Genomic DNA, 23,497 nt, shown 5'->3' with positions numbered 1-23,497 from the left:
TTATCCCAGGCGTTAATTAGTACGTAGTATAGCCTTATGCTTATCCCAGGCGTTAATTAGTACGTAGTATAGCCTTATGCTTATCCCAGGCGTTAATTAGTACGTAGTATAGCCTTATGCTTATCCCAGGTGTTAATTAGTACGTAGTATAGCCTTATGCTTATCCCAGGCGTTAATTAGTATGTAGTATAGCCTTATGCTTATCCAAGGTGTTAATTAGTACGTAGTATAGCCTTATACTTATCCCAGGCGTTAATTAGTACATAGGATAGCCTTATGCTTATCCGAGGCATTCTTAAAGTCCCCCACAGTGTTTGTCATTGCCACCTCTTGTGGAAGTTTATAAATCAATCACCCTTTCTGTAAAGAAGCTTCCACAAATTACTCCTTAATCTACTAACATTCAGCTTGAGATCATGACCCCTTGTTCTTGAATTTTTCTTTTTATGAAAAATACTGACAGCCTCTGTTTTACTAAGCCCTTTAATAAACTTGAAAGTTGCTATCATATCACCTCTTTCTCTCCTCTAAACTATACATATTTAGGCCAATGAGCCTCTCCTGGTAAGTTTTATTTTTAGACCATGAACCATTTTGGTAACCTCCTTTGCACAGATTTAAGATGTCTCATTAGTACTGTAAGGTACCTGAAATAATTTTAGCAAGGCAAATTTTATCTTAAAGGGACACTGAACCCAATTTTTTTCTATCAGGATTCAGATAGAGCATGCAATTTTAAGCAACTTTCTAATTTACTCCTATTATCAAATTATTTTCATTCTCTTGGTATCTTTATTTGAAATGCAAGAATGTAAGTTTAGATGCCGACCCATTTTTGGTGAACACACTGCGTTGTTCTTGCTGATTGGTGGGTAAACTCACCTACCAATAAACAAGTACTTTCCATGGTACTGAACCAAAAAAATAGCTTAAATGCCTTCTTTTTCAAATAAAGAAAGCAAGACAACGAAGAAAAATTGACAATAGGAGTAAATTAGAAAGTTGTTTAAAATTGCATGCTCTATCTGAATCATGAAATAAAAAAATTGGGTTCAGTGTCCCTTTAACCCCTTAATGACAACTGACGTACCAGGTACGTCATGCATTAACAAGCAGTTAATGACAATGGACGTACCTGGTACGTCAGTTGTCTGACAGAGTGCTGGAAGTGATCACAATCACTTCCAGCAGCTCTGAGGGTATTGCAGTGATGCCTCGATATGGAGGCATCCTGCAATACCCCTTTACAAGACTCCGATGCAGAGAGAGCCACTCTGTGGCCCTCTCTGCACCGGTAGTGATGGTGCCGATGGTGCCTTTGGGAGGTGGGAGGAGGGAGCGTGTGCGCGCGTGCACGATGCGCGCGCGCGTGCACGATGCGCGCGCACGTGCACGTGTGTGCGTGTGCACGATGCGTGTGCGCGTGCACGTGGGCGCGCGTGCACGTGCACACGTGCACATGCACACATTAGCCCCACTGACACCAATGAAAAATGAAGGGGAAATTTTTTTTTTTTTTTACATTTAAAAGGATCTGGGAGGGGGTGGGGGTATTGTGGGGGGGCTGCTACACTACAGAAATAATTAAACATACAGATAAAAGTTAAAAATAAAATTAAAATAGTTTGGTTTGTGGGGTCAAACTGGGTACTGGCAGACAGCTGCCAGTACCCAAGATGGCGGTAATTAGGTAGGGGAGAGGGTTAGAGAGCTGGAGGGGGGGATCAGGGAGGTTGGTGCTAAGGCAGGGGTCCATCACAACTAAAATATTTTATAATTTTTATTTAAAAAAAAAAAAAAAACTCTTTTATTTAGTACTGGCAGACTTTCTGCCAGTACTTAAGATGGCGGTAACAATTGTGGGGTGGGGGAGGGAAGAGAGCTGTTTGGGAGGGATCAGGGGGTGGGATGTGTCAGGTGGGAGGCTGATCTCTAAAATTAACCCTGCAAGCTCCCTACAAGCTACCTAATTTAACCCCTTCACTGCTGGGCATAATTCACGTGTGGTGCGCAGCAGCATTTAGCGGCCTTCTAATTACCAAAAAGCAACGCCAAAGCCATATAAATCTGCTATTTCTGAACAAAGGGGATCCCAGAGAAGCTTTTACAACAATTTCTGCCATAATAGCATAAGCTGTTTGTAAATAATTTCAGTGAGAAACCTAAAATTGTGAAAAATGTAAAGTTTTTTTTTTTTATTTGCTCGCATTTGGCGGTGAAATGGTGGAATAAAATATACCAAAATGGGCCTAGATCAATACTTGGGGTTGTCTACTACACTACACTAAAGCTAAAATTAACCCTACAAGCTCCCTACAAGCTCCCTAATTAACCCCTTCACTCCTGGGCATAAAACATGTGTGGTGCGCAGCGGCATTTAGCGGCCTTCTAATTACCAAAAAGCAACGACAAAGCCATATAAGTCTGTTATTTCTGAAAAAGGGGATCCCAGAGAAGCATTTACAACCATTTGTGCCATAATTGCAGAAGCTGTTTGTAAATAATTTCAGTGGGAAACCTAAAGTTTGTGACAAAATTTGTGAAAAAGTGAACTTTTTTTTTTTTTTATCGCATTTGGCGGTGAAATGGTGGCATGAAATATACCAAAATGGGCCTAGATCAATACTTTGGGATGTCTTCTAAAACAAAATATATACATGTCAAGGGATATTCAGGTATTCCTGACAGATATCAGGGTTCCAAAGTAACTAGCGCTAATTTTGAAAAAAAGTGGTTTGGAAATAGCAAAGTGCTACTTGTATTTATTGCCCCATAAATTGCAAAAAAAAGCAAAGAACTTGTAAACATTGGGTATTTCTAAACTCAGGACAAAATTTATAAGCTATTTAGCATGGGTGTTTTTTGGTGATTGTAGATGTGTAACAGATTTTGGGGGTCAAAGTTAGAAAAAGTGTGTTTTTTTCCATTTTTTCCTCATATTTTATCATTTTTTTTTAGTAAATTATAAGATATGATGAAAATAATGGTATCTTTAGAAAGTCCATTTAATGGCGAGAAAAACGGTATATAATATGTGTGGGTACAGTAAACGAGTAAGAGGAAAATTACAGCTAAACACAAACACTGCAGAAATGTAAAAATAGCCATTGTCATTAAGGGTAAGAAAATTGAAAAATGGTCCGGTCATTAAGGGGTTAAGGACTGTTTATTATGCTGTGAAGGTTTCTGGATGGAAGGAGAGACCATGGTGGATAAAAATCAATGATGTTTTTTATAAAATAAATTAAATTTAAATCAGTTTTTTTTATTAAAATGTTTTTTTTTTTAATTTAAGATTAATTAATTAATTTTAATTTAGAGGTTATTCATTATGAAATATAGATTTGTTTTTAATTAAATAGTAAGATGCTGGATATTCATGGTTGTAACGTTTAATTTTTTTTATGGAAATTAATTCTATGGGCTCCATTTATTAAGCATTGGATGTTGCTTCGGAGCCTCATCGTTTCAGGTCCGCCTGAAATGGAAGTTAAGAAACAGCGTTCATAAGACCACTGCTCCTTAACTTGTCCCCCACCTTTTAGGTGACGGATTGAAATCATCCCGATATGATCTGGATGATTGACAGCCCCTGCTAGCGGCCGCTGAGCAGGGGGCGGCATTGCACAAGCAGTTCACCAGAAATGCTTGTGCAATGTTAAATGCCGGCAGCGTATGCTGTCGGCATTAAGCAAGGTTGAATCATGTCCGCTCGACTTTTAATAAATCTACCCCATGAATCTATTCACAATGCCATGCTTTCCCAGAGGTTTCTGTCAGATTGTTTTGGGCAAATCTTTCTATCTTAAAGATATTATCACATATTATTGGTTTTGTAGTTCTCAAAACTGGAAATTTGTGCCTGCAGAAATACCATGCCCCTTCTTCACAGCAAAAATTTTTTATAAAAAAGATACAGAACTGAGAAATAGAACTTAAAGGGACATAATCATGAAAGAAACATTTGTGTTTCAGATAGAACATAACATTTTCAGATTTACTTCTATTATCAAATTTGCTTCATTGTCTTGGTATCCTTTGTTGAAGGAGAGCAAAGCTCTACTAGGGCCTAGCTGAAGACATTGGTGAGACAGTGACAAGCAGCTAGCTCACAGTAGTGCATTTTTTCTGAGCCTACTTATGTATGTTTTTCAATAATGGATACCAAGAGAACAATGCAAAGTAGAGAGGTAAATTAAATTTTTTTTAAACATTTGCATGTTCTTTCTGAATCATGAAAGTTAAATTTTTTATTTTCGTGTCCCTTTAATGCCATTGCTCCCCTGCAAATCTATGTACACAGAATCAACCCATACTAAGTTTAAGAAGCTCACCGAATGGAGTGGAATAGATCTGCATAAGGACCCAAGTGTCAGGAGGGAGGGAGGGGCAAGCATTAAAAATGACATATAATGTTATTCTTTTAGTTAAATAAAACTATTTAAATTATTATTAAGGTAATCATTATTTTTCTCCTTCCAATAAAGTACAACTGAAAAGTTGATCAAATATGAATGATTAACCTATTAAAGGGACACTGAACGCAATTTTTTCTTTCATGATTCAGATAGAGCATGCCATTTTAATTAACTTTCTAATTTACTCCTCTTATCAATTTTTCTTCGTTCTCTTGCTAACTTTATTTTAAAAGCAGGAATGTAAATCTTAGCAGCCAGCCCATTTTAGATTCAGCACCATGGATAGCGCTTGCTTATTGGAGGATTACATTTACCCACCAATAAGCAAGCATAACCCAGGTCCTCAACCAAAAATGGGCCGGCTCCTATGCATCACATTCCTGCTTTTAAAATAAAGATAGCAAGAGAACAAAGAAATATTGATAATAGGAGTAAATTAGAAAGTTGATTACATTTGCATGCTCTATCTGAATCATGAAAGAAACAAATTGGGTTTAGTGTCCCTTTAAATTAGAGATAATTCACCTCCCAATAATTTCACTTATTTCAATCATCTATCTCTGCATATCTAATTATATATAACCCAATAAGTAATGGTCTGATACTACTGAAAAAAATAATGAAAAATATTATTTTAAAAATGAAAAGCATGATTTAAATCAATTTAAATCAGTCTTACTGACTAGTGATTTAAATCAACATTTAAATAAATGTGATTTAAATCAAATCCACCCTGGAAGAGACACACATTACAACATAATGCTCAAAAAGCCCCCAAAATATTTTGCATGATTTGTCTGTATGCTGGTGAGTTTTTTTTATGTTAAACCTTTAGTAAGATGCTGTAATGTATCTGTTTTGTATTCAACAAATACACGAAGATATTCATAAATAAAGGGGTCATTTGTTTTTTAGACCACATTGATTCTAATGAAATGCTTATGCCTTAAGGCATACTTACATATATTTCAGCAGATGTTCTGTGCATTGTACGAGGACAATCCCGTCAAAGGGAGAGTGCTCACATATAGTGCCGCACACACCATCTCGACCAACTACAAACTAAAGAGGAACAAAACAGAAATTAAAATCAATGTGTATATTTCTTAAAAAAATATTTACCAGAACATGTTTAATTTTAAAAGTTATGCAGAAAATATACAAATAAGTAAAGATGAATATGCATGGTATAAAAATTATTTAAAGAAGTATTAAATATAAATATTGCATAAATATGATCTTTCATGTTACATCTACTTGACTGCAAAGGTCTCCAGTGCGCACACACACACATATATATAAAAATGTAAACATGTGTGTATGTATTTATGTGTTTATTTGTGTATATATGTCTGTAAATACATATATACACAAATAAATACATAAATACATATGTACACAAGTATAAACATATATAGATATATAAATACATATTCATATTTAGACATGTATATGTATGTATCTCTATGTTATTTTTTTCTAACATCCGAGACCTCATATCTTTGAGCCCTTATAACATTTTATTGCAATTATTTTTTTTTTAATAATTGTTATTAGTGTTATTAGTGTAACTGTATTTTTAAATGTATTTTTGATGTTTTGTGACATTTCTTTGAGTCATGTAAGAGTTAACCGGAAACTCTGAAGTCGCTGTAATCATTCTAGTGTAAATCATGATTGCGCTCATGAATTCGCATTTACTTTTAACTTGTAATATGAGTGGAATTTAACTTAACACATAACTAAAAAATGGACATTTGTTAAAAAAAAGAAAAGAAAAAGGAGATCTACTTATTTATTTATCTTCACAGTTTGTTGTAAGCATACAGAAACTGTAACTATCTAAAGAAACTATATATTTTTAATAACTTGGAAGTATTGCATGATTTTAATACATTATAAATACAATTTTTGTTTTTATATAGAATTCAAGTGCTAAATTATCTATAAAACCCACTTCATTCCGCAGTTTTAGCCACTGAGCAGTTGAAATTAACTGCAATTTCTGCATCTTCTCCTCTCTCTTTATATAAAGTAATCATATTTATTGTATTTAGTCATTTTATCTACAATATTTGCAGCTTACTTCGCTATCATCAAATCTGAGTACATAAAATGTATTTAGTTGGAAGAAATCTAGTGTATCATTTGACATAGTGAGCAGCTGAAAGCATTGTGTGGGTGTTTGCGTACACTTAAAAGTATTTACTGGTGTAATTCTGTAACAGTATCTATGTATTTTTAATTTCAATCTCTGAGGAAAATAAAACATATATACCTTAATTTAACATTAATGTTTTGCAAGGTAGTTTCTATGAAACCTAATCATGACTATTTATACAAACCTCTGTTATTCTTTAGAGCTGCTCAGTACCAAGAATGGCTGTTTTTATATATCACCGAAAAAATAATCAGTGTACGCATAATGTAGCAAACTAGTTTAATGTAGAAAGTCCTATTGAAGAGACATTATAGTCAATTTTATGCATATTATATATTAGTGGTAAATTAAACATTGTACTGAAAAAAATCTATATGTAAAATAATTAATTTACACTGGCAATATCTTAACAAAATGTGCAAGGTTGTGCAAATGATGTAGTTCATGGAAGTAAATGAATTTGTTGTGTAGCATGTTACAGTGTCAGTAAAAGTTCATCATGCAGCTTCGGAAGCCCTGTAATGTAGGTGAGCCTGTAACAGGTTAACAAGATCACTACTTCCTTAAATCTCTGCTTTTAAAGTATGATTGACAAGTGATGCTCTCATGCAGTTGCTTGTGGGAGAGTGGGGTGTGGAACTGCACAAGAAAAATCTTGTGCTATAATAATAATTTTAAATTGGGCAGTATGGGGTAGATTTATTAAAGGCCAAGCGGACATAATTCTCTGTAGTGAATCATGTCCGCTCGACCTAGCTAACTCCCAACAGCATACGCTGTCTACATTTATCATTGCACAAGCATTTCTAGTGAAATGCTTGTGCAATGCCGCCCCCTGCTCACTCGCGGCCAATTTGCCACTAGCAGGGGCCATCAATCATCCCGGTCTAAAAGGTGGCGCACAAGTTAAGGAGCAGCCGTCTTATGACCGATGCTTCTTAACTTCCGTTTCTGGTGGACCAGAAATGACCGGGCATAGATGCTGCATCCGCTGCTTAATAAATCTACCCCACAAACGGGGACTGCTAATTAGGCATAAACATGTAGCCACCAATCATCGCTGTTCTGTCAGAAAAAGATACCCTAGCACTACGTATGTGCTATTTGACATCACCGCATTCCATCAACATCACAAATATGTTTGGAATGTTGTGACCTCACAGAGCGCATGCAGAGTTATAGGGTAGCTTTTTCTGATGATGAGGACATTTCTCAAGCTATGCCTCTGTGCCTATTTGCTTACCCACATGCCCAGTCATCTAGGTAGCTTATTCTGATGGATCTTTTCATTGTTATACGATGACTGCGCATGCGAACTTCAGGAGGCAGCTGCAGTCACAGAGGTAGATTATAATGATTGATATTTTAATTTGGCAGTTCAAAATACATTTTTAACCTACTGTGGCTGCCTCCCGAAGTTTGCATGCACAGTAATCGTGTAAGCATTTTTCATAAAAGAAGCATAAAGTTATCCTAGATTGTAAGTTCCCATAGGAATAGGGCCCTCAATTCCTCCTGTATGTGTTTGTAAAATGTTGTCTTGTCTCTTACAAGTTTGATCTTATTGTTTTATTTAAATTAATTGTACCCATGGACAGCGCTGCGAAATATGTTGGCGCTTCATAAATAAGGTATAATAATAATAATAATACCAACTAACTACTGCTTGGGTTAAGCATATGGATATTCTACATAAAAATTACTCTCTGGGTTAAGCATAAGGCTATTTTATCAACTTATCACTGCCTGGGTAAGCATAAGGATATCCTACCAACTAAGTACTGCTTGGTATAAGTATAAGGCTATCCTACATACTAATCATTGCCTGGGATAAGCATAAGGCTATTCTACATATTAATTACTGCCTGGAATAAGCATAAGGCTATGTTATGTACCAATTACTGCCTAGGATACGCATAAGGCTATCTTACGTACCAATTACTGCATGGGGTAAGCATAAGGCTATCCTACATATTAATTACTGCCTGGGATAAGCATAAGGCTATCCTACGTATTAATTACTGCCTGGGATAAGCATAGGGCTATCCTACATACTATAATTACTGCCTGGGATAAGCATAGGGCTATCCTACATACTATAATTACTGCCTGGGATAAGCATAAGGCTATCCTACATACTAATTACTATCTTTAAGGCCACTCTCTCATTTCAATCCATTGCAGAAGCCAGTTGGCAATGTTCTGCATCTTTATACTGGGTGCTGCCATCTTGTAATGCAAGTATTATTGTATCCTGTGACATAACTGGTGCTCTTTTACAGATCAGTGAGGTTACCGTCTTTTTGACAGATGTACCTTGCACTTAGCTGTAAGCAGAAGCTTTACATTTTTGCATTTTTTTTATACACAGTTTAAAAGTTATATAACTAATATAAAACAACCTCAGTAATAATATAGAGCAATGATACCACTGCAAACACATACAGATCCTGCTCTGCATTATGTACTCTAAAGTGCACAATATGGATGTCAATAAAATAATATCAGCAATATGTGAATGTGCACTGTTTCTGTCACAGGGTGTTAGAATACTTAAACATCATCATGGTGGCATCCAATGTGAAGACGCCGATCGTAACCTACCAGTACTTGTGAAGGGTTAAAAGAAGAAAGGAAAAACAATATTATGGTGAGTAGTAACCATGCCACTGTGGTTGTACCAAGCAGTTTAATGTCCCTTTAAGATGTAACATTATGTGCCTTACTTTGCCCTTTAGTTGGCAGCTCTGGCGTGTTCTTTAACGCAAGAAATAACAGGAAAAATTTCAAGGAGGCATTTTACTTTCTTACCCCCTCTTCTAGACACCCTCTGCATAGGATGGCAGAGTAGAAAATCACATCTAGAGCTCACCCTCTCTGGGAGCAATAAACCAATGCATGTTAATTCAGATAGGTCGTTTACATCTGGTCCAGAAGCTATTAGGTGGGATTTTTTGGCACATCAAGATGAAACCTGATTATAATATTAACTTTTTCTCTATTAGATTGGCTGGAACTCAAAAAAGTAGTTATTCCATTGAGTCATCAACTTATGACTATGCGTCTATTGATGAAAGCAGATGGATGAAGTTTGTATATTTTTTATGAAGGTCTCCCAAATGCAAGTAAAATATGTTGTTTTAGTTGGTTGTTTTTTAATAAATCTGGAGCTTGGTTCCATAAGACTACGATACACCTGCTTATTTAAAAATTCTGGACAGAGTTCAAGAACAAATTCACCAAGGATCGAAGAACAGTCCAGTTGTGAACATTACAAATTTTAGGATTTGTGAAACTTTTAATAAATTATTTTCTTTATATTAGACTAATAGACAATTTAACTCCCATTGATCAATGTTGGAACTATACCAATCCAATTTTGTAAGAGATATATGCATTGATTTACTGAAGTTAGAATAAAATGGACACTACAGTTAGGGGCCTATTTATGTAAGTGCGAGCGGACATGATACGATGTAGCGTATCATGTCCGCTGCCCATCGATAAATACCGACAGCATACGCTATCGGCATTTATCATTGCACCAGTTGTTCTTGTGAACTGCTGGTGCAATGCCGCCCCCTGCAGATTCAACCCGTATTCAATCGGGTTGATTTCTGTCCACAGACTCAGAGCAGGTGGACAAGTTATGGAGCAGAGGTCTTTATTTGGAGCTTGATAATTCGACCCCTGAGTGTGGTTCTCTTGATTATAATTATATTCAGAATGATATACTAATGCAAAAAAATCACATGCTAACATTAGTTAGAGCAAGTTATTTTTGCATTACTTACCCTAGCTGACTCTGAGTTTAACCCTTATAAAGGTTAAAACTTGTCAAGCAGGACACTGCCAATCAGCCTATCAGGTGTGGGAGTTGAAGTCATCTTTGAGAAAGCGTATGTGAAACGCGTCAGTTTATGCGGTAAGGTCAGTATATACACAGCTGAACTGTAAGTTTGCACATGTTTTAACTGATTGTTAATAAAACTTATATTTTTACTATTTTACCTCCTATTCTGTACCTTTATGGTATTTTTCTGCAGATATTGTTCTCTTTTCATGTTTGTATCAGGTGTTGCAGTTTCACATCCTTGCTAATAGTTCTCTAGGGTGAGTAATTAAAAAATGACATACTCCAACAAATTACAGAATTGAATTGTTGCGTTATCATGTCCCTTTAAGCATAAACATGAATATATACATAGTACAATATAATAGATTACTGCATTGTTTTTGCTATAGTTATTACCATTTAGAAGGCCAACTTAAAGGGATATGAAAACCCAAACTTTTTCTTCATGACTCAGACGTAACATACGATTTTAAACAACTTTCCAATTTACTTCTACTATCTAATTTGCTTTGTTCTCTTGCTTCCTTTGCTGAAAAGATTACCTAGGTAGGCTCATGAGCATGAAACGCGTATGATGCTTTACCGTGAGCCTGCAAAACTCTGTATGCTGTTGCAGCATTGAATACAATAAAATACTACACTTTAAAGACCTTGTATGTGGATCTACTTTTTCATTTGTCAAGAGCAGCAAAGCACTACTGGGTGCTAGCTGCTGATTGTTGGCTACACATATTTGCCTCTTGTCAATGGCTTACCCGATATTCAGCTAGCTCCCAGTAGTGTCCTGCTGCTCCTTCAACAATGGATACTAAAAGAAGTAAATTGGAAAGTTGTTTAAAATTGTATGCTCTATTTGAATCATAAAAAAAAACAATTGGGTTTTATCTATTTGGATAGAATATACAACTTTAAACAACCTTCCAATTTACTTTTATTATCAAATTTGCTTTATTCTCTTGTTATCCTTTTCTGAAGGAGCAGCATTGCATTACTGGCAGCTAGCTGGACACATTTAGTTAGCCAATCACAAGAGACAAATGTGTACAGACACCAATCAGCAGCTAGCTCCCACTAGTGTAGGATATGTGCATATTCTTTTTCAACAAGGGATAGCAAGAGAAAGAAGCACATTTGAAAATAAAGGTGAATTTAAAAATGTCTAAAAATGACATGCTCTACCTGAATGTATTTCCTATCCCTTTAAGTGTTTAATTCCGAGCTTTTAAAACCTAAAAATGTGCTGTTTTGATTGGCTATGATGGCAATCAAAGAGGAAATATCAGGGGTCGTCCAAAGCTCTATATCACACAAATAAAAATTGACAGTTGGTCCTTTACAAAGTATTACCTAGAGCAATGGTTTCCAAATAATGTCTGCTGCTGAACCCTTATGGGTTTCCAAATTATTGATCAATCCCAGGGCCTCAAAATCACTTATAAGGAACCCCTCAACATGACAATAAAATACCACCATGAAAGTTATAAATGAATCCACAATCCTAAAAATGCTGTGCAAGGTTATACACCACCAACTGCTGTCTTTTTTTGCTACCTATGACCTAGTTCCCATTGTTGTAGTAAACTATCTAAACTGGTAATTACAACAAGTAACCTCAATTAAAGTCTAGGGAGATATTTTATGCTACCACGAGTTTACACAATTTATAACAGTAATGGAAATTAGGTTAATGGTTCACTTTTCACTGAATCATTTTTGGGTTAACCCTACAGTGGCACCCATAACACAAAATGACATATTAGATGTCCCCCGAACAATAACTCATCACAACAAAGTTATTAGAAAAGTTTCACAGGTACGGTAAAAACATGAAATGGTATTACCTGCATGGGTTTATCGTACCATCTATTTGCTCCATTTTTATCATAACCTCCACCATGAAGGAGCTGCAATGCCCTGTTGGTATCATTCAATTCCATTCCAGTTGGGGAGTCTAAACACACTATACACATGCAGCGTTCGATCATGTCTAAGGAGTCACGATTTGTTGAATCTGCAGGATTAAATAAAGAGCCAAAAAGCAATCTTCAACATAGGATATACATTTTGCCAACAATTTCAGCATAGATATAGTAACCTGATGTTATAGACAATATTTCACACTTTAAGAAATAGGTTTCTAACTTAAGTTTTTGCTCTTATTTAATATTACATGTTGTCAGCACTGGTTTGTTCTAAGCAAAAAACAGGAATGGTTGGTTAGCATTTACCATATTAATATTTAAATACGGATTCACATATACCTCAATAACAGTCTATGGCAGTCAATGCGAGTAGTATTAAAATTTAACATTTCTACCATTACCTTCTAGTGAGTTTAGATACAGTTAGGAAGGCTACCCTCTCCACATCTCTCAGAGAACCACAGGTCAGACTGTTACATAGGGATTATTTTATGCCCCACAGATTGTATAAGTGTCAGCTGACTTGCAATAATGTTTGTGTTATAAAATGCTTACGAATTTCACAATTTTGGGTTCATAATATGTTTTCCACAAACTTATTAGTGGGAATCTGTCAGACCTGTTTTTTAGATTGAAATAATTCACTGGCTAGATTACACCAAATTCTCACTCATCACTTTACTGGCAAGGAACTCTATCCTAAGCCTATGTACAATAAAAAACTCTCCAACTATAGCCCAATTTGAAAAGTACCTGTTAAAGCAATTATTTATTGAACAGAACGACACAATATTTGAGGAGTTATAGGTTTAAGACCTTCCTATTATTACCCTTTACTGCGCAGACTGAAATTCTTTTAAATGCCTCTTTAACCCCTTAATGACCGGACCATTTTTCAATTTTCTTACCCTTAATGACAATGGCTATTTTTACATTTCTGCAGTGTTTGTGTTTAGCTGTAATTTCCCTCTTACTCATTTACTGTACCCACACATATTATATACCGTTTTTCTCGCCATTAAATGGACTTTCTAAAGATACCATTATTTTCATCATGTCTTATAATTTACTAAAAAAAAAATAATAAAATATGAGGAAAAAATGGAAAAAAACACACTTTTTCTAACTTTGACCCCCAAAATATGTTACACATCTACAATCACCAAGAAACACCCATGCTAAATAGTTTCTAAATTTTGTCCTGAGTTTAGAAATACCCAATGTTTACATGTTCTTTGCTTTTTTTGCAATTTATGGGGCAATAAATACAAGTAGCACTTCGCTATTTCCAAACCACTTTTTTTCAAAATTAGCGCTAGTTACATTGGAACCCTGATATCTGTAAGGAATACCTGAATATCCCTTGACATGTATATATATTTTTTTTAGAAGACAACCCAAAGTATTGATCTAGGCCCATTTTGGTATATTTCATGCCACCATTTCACCGCCAAATGCGATAAAAAAAAAAAAAGTTCACTTTTTCACAAAATTTGTCACAAACTTTAGGTTTCCCACTGAAATTATTTACAAACAGCTTCTGCAATTATGGCACAAATGGTTGTAAATGCTTCTCTGGGATCCCCTTTTTTCAGAAATAGCAGACTTATATGGCTTTTGGGTTGCTTTTTGGTAATTAGAAGGCCGCTAAATGCCGCTGCGCCCCACACGTGTTTTATGCCCAGGAGTGAAGGGGTTAATTAGGGTGCTTGTAGGGAGCTTGTAGGGTTAATTTTAGCTTTAGTGTAGTGTAGTAGACAACCCCAAGTATTGATCTAGGCCCATTTTGGTATATTTTATGCCACCATTTCACCGCCAAATGCGAGCAAATAAAAAAAAAAACTTAACATTTTTCACAATTTTAGGTTTCTCACTGAAATTATTTACAAACAGCTTGTGCAATTATGGCAGAAATTGTTGTAAAAGCTTCTCTGGGATTCCCTTTGTTCAGAAATAGCAGACTTATATGGCTTTGGCGTTGCTTTTTGGTAATTAGAAGGCCGTTAAATGCTGCTGCGCACCACACGTTAATTATGCCCAGCAGTGAAGGGGTTAAATTAGGTAGCTTGTAGGGAGCTTGCAGGGTTAATTTTAGAGATCAGCCTCCCACCTGACACATCCCACCCCCTGATCCCTCCCAAACAGCTATCTTCCCTCCCCCACCCCACAATTGTTCCCGCCATCTTAAGTACTGGCAGAAAGTCTGCCAGTACTAAATAAAAGAGGTTTTTTTTTTTTTTAAATAAAAATAATAAAGTATTTTAGCTGTGATGGACCCCTGCCTTAGCCCCAACCTCCCTGATCCCCCCTCCAGCTCTCTAACCCTCTCCCCTACCTAATTACCACCATCTTGGGTACTGGCAGCTTTCTGCCAGTACCCAGTTTGGCCCCAAAAACCCCCCAAAAAGTATTTTTATTTTATTTTTACTTAAAAAAACTATTTCTGTAGTGTAGCAGCCCCCCACAATACCCCCACCCCCACCCCCTCCCAGATCCTTTTATATATTTTTTTTTTTTAAAAATCCCTTTTTTCCCCCTTTCTGCCCTCATTCATTGGTGTCAGTGTGGCTAATGGGTGCACGTGCACACGCGCACGCGCACATGCATGCTCACGTGCACACGCGTGCATCGTGCACGCGCACCCTCACACCCGGCACTATCGCTACCGGTGCATAGAGGGCCACAGAGGGGCTCTCTCTGCATCGGGGGCCTGTAAAATGGTATTGCAGGATGCCTCCATATCGAGGCATCACTGCAATACCCTCAGAGCTGCTGGAAGCATTTGTGATCGCTTCCAGCACTCTGTTAGACAACTGACGTACCAGGTACGTCCATTGTCATTAACTGCTTGTTAATGCATGACGTACCTGGTACGTCAGTTGTCATTAAGGGGTTAAAGGGGCACCGAACCCAATTTGTTTTCTTTTGTTATTCAGATAGAGCATGCAATTTTAAGCAACTTTCTAATTTACTCCTATTATCAATTTTTCTTCGTTCTCTTGCTATCTTTATTTGAAATAAAAGCCATCTAAGCTTTTTTGGGTTAAGAACTCTGGACAGCACTTTTTGATTGGTGGATGGATTTTTTCCACCAATCAGCAAGGACAACCCAGGTTGTTCACCAAAATGGGCCGGCATCTAAACTTAGATTCTTGCATTTCAAATAAAGATTCCAAGAGAATAAAGAAAATTTGAAAATAGGAGTAAATTAGAAAGTAGCTTAAAAATTCATGCTCTATCTGAATCACAAAAGAAAACATTTGGGTTCAGTGTCCCTTTAAGGAGAGAATGGGAGTTTTTATACCGTGATCTAGATTAGACAACTTTAAGAAGTGCACATTCAATGACCATGGAGAATTTCATTTCTTAAACACCCCCCCATTTTCTCCCACCACATACTCAAATCAAATAACTTCTGTTATTAAATAATACATCATGCTTTCAATGTATATGGTTGTTGTGTTAAAGTTGTGGTTCTAAACATTTTTAGCGGTTGTCATACATTTTATTTTTTTCATTGATTATTTGAATAACTTAGATCCTAGAGATCTTTAACAACCAACTATCTTGGTCTAAGACTCACCTGCACACATAAGATTCTCAAATCATTGCAATATTGATTTTATAATCAAGACTATGCATATGTTAGCTATATTGTTAAGCCATCTCACTCTGTAACACTACTGATGACAAGGTTTTGTTAATTATTGCCCATAAGGGTCTTCAATAAAATGAATAATAACTAAAAATAACATTTGTTAAAACAAAACAACTGAATACCAAAATCCATATTGTTTCCATGTTTATTTGTATTTATTCTTAAATCTCCCTCTTTATTTTCGTTACATTCTTTATTTTTTATGATTCGCTCTAATTTCTTAGGTACCAAGATTCTTTAGAAGCTGGTAATTTGGAAAAAAAAATATTACGAAAAAAATAAATTGACAATGAACAAAAACAGTTCTTTGTCAATATTTAAGAAATATTGCTAGCTCAGAGAATGACTCACACAAATTGTTTCAGCCGGCAGATAAATGATATAATTCTGCTCACTCTGAATTTGGGATTTAATAAATACATTGTCCACTCATTTTAATTACTCACTAACAACATTTACCAAATAGATCACTTTGCAACTGTAGAATATCATCCGAAGCATTTTATGTTTCACATCTGAAAATGTATTAATGATTTTTTTCTTACCCTATGATACATGACCTCAATATCTATTACACAATTCTTCATAACCATTTTTCAACAGAAAACATAGATTTGTGGTCCATAACAAATAAATATAATTTCACTAAAATCTATTTATAAGCATTAGCTTAGATTTTAAAATGTTAACTAAAATTGTAGACAAACCCGTAGCTCAGAATATTACGCAATTTGCTTAAAGGGACAGTCTACACCAGAATTTTTATTGTTTAAAAAGATAGATAATCCCTTTATTACCCATTCCCACATTTTTTATAACCAGCACATTTATATTAATACACTTTTTACTTCTGTGATTACCTTGTATCTAAGCCAGTGCAGCCAATCAGTGAAGACTCCTAAATAACTCCACAGGAGTGAGCACAATGTTATCTATATGACACACATGAACTAACACTGTCTAACTGTGAAAAACTTTCAAAATGCTCTGAGCTAAGAGGCAGTTTTCAACGGTTTAGAAATCAGTTTGAGCCTAGCTAGGTTTAGCTTTTCAAAAATACCACCAAGCGAACAAAGCAAATTTGATGATAAAAGTAAATTGGAAAGTAGTTTAAAATGTCACGCCCTATCTGAATCATGAAAGTTTAGTTTTGACTTTACTGTCCCTTCAATCTTTCATTATATATAATATATTAAACTTTGTAAGATTAAACTCATAGGGGTGGATCATAATTGTTTGATAGTTATCAGCAAGTTAACAGCTGCCGATTCGCCCTTTTCACAATCAAGCATTTTCTTTGTTTATCAGCAGCACTTTTTTATTATTGTTTCGGTGAAAATATGAAATGGTCTTATACATAACATGTGCCAGTCTTAGGGGACAATTCATCAAGCGTCGTATGGAGCTCTATGCAGCTGTTTCCGCTAGAAAACGGGAGTTCAGAAGCAGCGTTCTTAAGACTGCTGCTCCTTAATTGGTCCGCCACCTCTGATGCGGCGGTCAGCATATGATTGACAGCCCCTGCTAGTGGCCGATTAGCCCTGAATGTGCAGGATCGGCATTGCACAAGCATTTCTAGTAAAATGCTTGTGCAATGATAAATACCGACAGCGTATACTGTCGGCATTTATCAATGTGCGGCAGACATGATCCACTACAGTGGATCATGTCCACCCAAACATTAATAATTCGGCCCCTTAGTCTTCATTTTCTAACCACAATCCAAATTCTTATTGCAACACTGTAACACTGCAAGCTTCATGACCAATTGCTAAGAACCTTGGCTTCGGTTGTAAAGATAATTCATATATGTATATGTAGTGCTAGACATGTCCACTAATTAACCACTAAGAAATAGCATTAGATGAATAATAAATACATTTTGAATTGATTCCAAATTAAATGGCAATGGAAATAGCTTTTGCCCTAAATTATGTGACTGTATTCCAAAGTTTGTGTAGACACATTTTCATTTTATTGTACAGGTAGCCCTCATTTTCCGCTGGTTCAATTTGTGCCTTTTCACAATAGCGCCTGTTGTAAGTGATCACGTAGCGACCACTATTGAGGAAGTTGTTTCACGGGCTACTTTGCTGAAAACAAAAAGTTTTGATGAAGAGTTTTTGCCACCTGCATTTACAGGTACAGTACAGCACTGTAAGACTGTGTACAGCATATGTGAGTAGTTTGCCATGCGTTTGCTTCCTTAAAGGGCCAGTACAATGAATTGTTACAAAAATTGCTATCATAAATAGATAGAACTCCCCGGTATTGTGAACCTCCAAATGCAGACGAAGTCGACCCTACATGCTGCTCAGCTGTTTTCCTGGCCAGATTCATCCTTTTGCAGCAGCAACACGCTGACATCTGTGCAAATCCAGATTTTAGCGTGTTGCACACAACAATGAATTAGGCAATGAAAAGGGCCACGTTCTTCTGCATTCAGAGGTTCACGAAACCGAATGCACATCTCTAATCCCCACTGCCTTATTTATGGATAGTGAGGAGCCTCGCAAGCATAAAAACAATTTTTATATTGCTGTTTTTGCATTTACAGCATTCATTTTAGGGCTTTAAATATAATACAGCACATAGAATATATATGAAGTTATAATATAATATTACATTTCAAATGTAAACTCATTTACTTTATATAACTGGGTTCATTTTACAGCAATTTGTTTTACAACTGTTCCTTCAGGAAAAGAATCTTGGCGTAAACTGAGGGCTACTTGTGCTAGGACTTAATTTAATGTATTTTACAATACTTCAAATGCTTATCATGTAAAGGAAAAACAAGGAATTAAATATAGTAACACATGAACTCTTTGCATACACGTTAATCTGTCTGATCTGTTTATGCTGATACTAAAGGACATTTACAAAGTAGAACTTTAAGTAAGAGGCAAATTTGTCCAATAGAGAACAGACTTTCAACAAAAACAAACCAGTTAAGACTTAAAGGGACATGAAACCCAAAATGTTTCTTTCATGATTCAGCTAGACTGCTAGAGAATTTTAAACACCTTTCCAATTCACTTCTATTATTTAATTTGCTTCCTTCTCTTGTTATCTTTTGCTGAAAGGTTTATCTAGGCAAGTTCATGAGCAGCAGAGAACCTAGGTTCTAGCTGTTGATTGGTGGCTGCATTTATATATTGAATGTGATTGGCTCACCCATGTGTTTAGTTAGAAACTAATAGTGCATTGCTGCTCCTTCAACAAATGATACCAAGAGAATGAAACAGATTAGATAATAGAAGTAAGTTAGAAAGTTGTTTAAAATTGTATTCTCTATCTGAATCATGACAGAAAATTTGTGGGTTTCATGTCCCTTAAAAGGGGCATGCAAGGGAAAATTAACCTCTTTGCTACCGGGACATTCAGAGAAGAAGTTTCCCAAAATACCGGATCATTTTTAGCATTTTGCTATCATTCCATTTAAACAGAAACAGAGCCTTGCTTTTTTTTATTTACCTGTCAAATCTATATACATTTGTTTTAAGTAGACAAAGCAAGATATTGATCTAGTCACATTTTAGTATATTTCATGCCACACTTTCACCACCAGATGCAATTATATATAAAAAATATGCTAATTTCTAAGCCATGTAAGGCCACCTCTTACATCAGTGCATTTTGACAGTTTTTTCACACTAGTTCATGTGTGTCATTATAGATAACATTGTGCTCACTCCCATGGAATGATTTATGAGTCAGCACTGATTGGATAAAATGCAAGTCTGTCAAATTAACTGAGATAAGGCGGCAGTCTGCAGAAGCTTAGATACAAGGTAATTACAGGGGTAAAAAGTGTATTAATATAACCATGATGGTTATGCAAAACTGGGGAATGGTAAATAAAGGGATTATCTATCTTTTTAAATAATAAAATTTCAGGAGTAAACTGTTCCTATAAATAATACATAATTTAATAAGGAATAGGTGAAGTGGGGATATTGGGGGAATCACCCTCACTGGACTAAATGTAAATCCTATCCAATCCTAAAAACAAGCATCTTGTGAAATCTTGCAATTTGTGCGTTTTAAAGAGATTCGTACCCGCCGATTGTCACACATGGAAGTTGAAAGTGACTCTACAGCATCAATATTGTTATTATTCACAGTTGTAAACACATAGAACAAGCTCCCCTGAGGATACCAACATCACAAAAATGCCTTTAAAACTGTACAGAACAACCAAATTAAATCAGGAAAAAGAATCAATAAAACAGTCTGCTCTAAAATATGTAGATAAAAATAATAATTAAAGAAACCTTGTCAGCTTTAAAACAACCCTCCCCTACCCCATTTTACCAGTTTTATCCAGTGAGACTACTATTTCACAGCAAAAGAGATGAGAATCTTTGACACCACAAGCATTTTCATTAACTGTATTTCCGAAGTTGTAGGTGTAATTGTTCTAAACTAAGCAATAGATTCTCGTTTTATTCGCTAGATATCATATGTGTTTGGCACTTAGTGCAACTATAGATTTTAATGACTGGGAAAATATGTAGAAAATATAAGTGAAGAGAGGCTCAAGGAGTTTTGAATATGATCTAGCCTTCAAAATGGCAACCGGACGTGCGTCTATGAATCTAGTCTTGTGTATCAAAAGACTAGCCACCACTGTTAGGGGAAAAATTTAGTATAAATGTGAAATAAAATAATAATTAAAGTGTCATTATAGTGTTAAAATTACATGCTAAACTCTGTTAGAACATGTAAATTTAACACTAGCGATTCTGTAATGCTAAGTGATTAACCCCCGCAAAGGAGTTAATCCCATAGATAACGTTCCGCTGGTCCCAAGGTGAAAATGTTGTTGATCCAATCAGCAGCGCTAGTTACACAGCTGGGTTGTGCGACTAGCACTGCTGATTAGATCAGCTGCAGTTTCTACTCGGGATCAGCAATGCTCTGCAGGTCCCAAGCAGGACTTTAAGCGTGCGTTCAACCTCCTTTGCAGAAATTAAACACAATGGGGCCTATTTATCAAAGGTCTTGCAGACCTGATCCGACAGTGCAGATCAGGTCCGCAAGACCTCGCTAAATGCGGAGAGCAATACGCTCTCCGTATTCAGCATTGCACCAGCAGCTCACAAGAGCTGCTGGTGCAACGCTGCCCCCTGCAGACTCGCGGCCAATGGGCCGCCAGCTGGGGGGTGTCAATCAACCCGATCCTACTCGATCGGGTTGATTTCTGGCGATTCCTGTCCGCCTCATCAGAGCAGGCGGACAGGGTTATGGAGCAGCGGTCTTTAGCTGCTCCATAACTTGTGTTTCTGGCGAGTCTGAAGACTCGCCAGAAACACGGGCCCACAAGCTCTGTTCGGAGCTTGATAATTGGGCCCCATAGTATAACAGCTTTGCTAGTGTTAAAATGACATGCTGTAACGGATTAGTGCATGCCCTTTTACCACTATAATGGTCCTTTAATTACATTCCTTTTATTTAGTAAAATTATATATGTTCATTTCTGTTCTGCGTTTATTGAGAGTTTTTCATCATTACCACAAAGAGTGGCTTCTGACCTTTCATGAGAATCTCTCTTGCCTTCGCCCACTCTGCTCTTCCATCAGAAGTCAGTAATCCAATGGGTGGAAGCCTTTCGTCTTCATTGCCAGCTAGTCTAACAATTTTCAACAGTTGCGTGAAGAGATCTCCATCACTAAGGCGACGGAAGTTGATTACAACATCCAACACAAAGAACTAAAAAAGAAATATATGTAAAAGAGGTCAGATACACTTGGCTCTTTTTTTAAAAAAAAGAGAAAATATGATTTCATCAAATTAATCATTTAATGGGCTTGATTTATAACCCACGGATGGACATAAACGCGGCTTCTCCTCTTGTGCGCTCATGTGAAACCCCACCCCCTGCCCACGCACAGCCAATGACGCACAGGCAGGAGCTGTTAGTCTCCCGGTCGGAAGAGACTGGGGGGATTGAATTTCTCCACCTATGAGCTGGAGAACAGGGCTGGGAAGCAGCAGTCTACAGTGGAAGGGGAGAGAAGGGCTTCATAAAAAATGAATAAACTTGAACATTATGTTCATTTAAGGGGCCACATATGAAAAATAGAGAATACATGGCTCTAAACTGCAGTTCAAGATTTTGAGAGCATTACACATTGTGTTTCTGGCTTTGCATTACACCTGGTTAAATCGCTATTTCTGTTTAATGGCAGGGCCGGATTGGCCTACCAGGATACCAGGAGATTTCCCGGTGGGCTGTGGCAGCTTGGGCTGGAAAGCTACAATTTAAAGTGGTGATTAATGGATGCAATTGGGTTGTAGGTTGCCTAAATAACATCAATCTGGCATTTTAATTTAATGCAAAGTAATATAATGTAATTCTAAAAGAAATATTCGGGAAGGAGTATCCTAGTAATCCCCTTTGAGAAAAATGGGGCATGTGCATTCTACAGACTCAACGGAAAATAGTGCTGGTCTTTTTATTTTCCAGGGCTGCTTTTTATTCCCAGTCCGGCCCTTAATGGAGCCAAACAACTCAACTTGACAAATGTGTAATTATAGCATGTTGGTATCATAACCCAGCAAACGGAATTAGGCTAAGCTGTTGTATCTATGTTCATAAAATAAGATGGGCCCTTTCTAAAGAGAACTATAAACAAAGTATATATTTCACACACATCTAAACATATATACATACATATACATCTTTAGATACCTGAGATCTAATATCTTTGAGCCCTTATAACTTTTTTGTGCAATTTTTTAAAATATTTTTTACTAGAGATGAGTTTAACTGTACTTTGTAATGTATTTTTGACGTGTTTTGTGACACTTTTTTGTTTCGTGAAACAGTAAACCAGAACTCTAAAGGTTGTGATATCCTGACACCCTTTAACCTGAATTGTGCTCAAGCGAATGCGTTTATTTTCAAATTGTAACATGAGCGATAAACCCGATGAACCCAAACAGCTGCGACAAACCCGATATTGCTTACACGTAACAGTTAGTGCACCACTTGTAATCTGACCGTAATGTTTATAACACTATTTTGAAATGACAAAACTTTCGTTTTATAATAATTATTGCAATGTTATCTCAAGAAATCAGCCCACACACCTGGTTGTTACATGCTACAATGATGTGTTCAGGTTCTGGCATGATGCTGCTTTCCTGTGCCACTAACGTATCTTTGGTGCTTCCTGGAAGGCGGTAGGAAGAAAATAAGCCATAGTATTGCTTCATACACATGGGGTGGCCAGACAGCTGACCTCTGGCGAAGTCTACGGGTAGAGAATGTCTAAAGCAAAACGTGAGAATGGTTTAGAAACATAAATAATGCAAATTTTTCAATAAAATAATCTGTTACATCTGGTAAAACCCTTGACATTGCTACATGTAGGTGTTTTTGTAACACAATTTCATTTGGTTTCTTTAAGAAACAAAATCAGATATTTTTAGATGATGTCTGTTATTTCATCTGATATGTTTATTGAAGCGCTG

General features: G+C 36.4%; 1 protein-coding gene across 1 annotated transcript in view; it reads right to left on the bottom strand.

Moving 5' to 3' along the window:
* CHAT (choline O-acetyltransferase) overlaps positions 1–23,497 on the bottom strand; it is a 61,411-nt gene that overhangs the window by 25,392 nt on the left and 12,522 nt on the right. Inside the window, exons 5-8 of the mRNA XM_053691646.1 lie at positions 23,114–23,294; positions 21,553–21,730; positions 12,277–12,446; positions 5,380–5,480 (exon numbers count right to left, since the gene is read on the bottom strand). Coding sequence (XP_053547621.1) covers positions 5,380–5,480; positions 12,277–12,446; positions 21,553–21,730; positions 23,114–23,294 — 630 coding nt within the window. The remainder of the gene's footprint in view (positions 1–5,379; positions 5,481–12,276; positions 12,447–21,552; positions 21,731–23,113; positions 23,295–23,497) is intronic.

Source organism: Bombina bombina, chromosome 9 (assembly GCF_027579735.1).
Source record: "Bombina bombina isolate aBomBom1 chromosome 9, aBomBom1.pri, whole genome shotgun sequence".
In the NCBI taxonomy this organism is placed as follows: Eukaryota; Metazoa; Chordata; class Amphibia; order Anura; family Bombinatoridae; genus Bombina; species Bombina bombina.
Note: the sequence above shows the minus strand (reverse complement) of the source record. Positions and strands in the feature narration are given on the sequence as shown.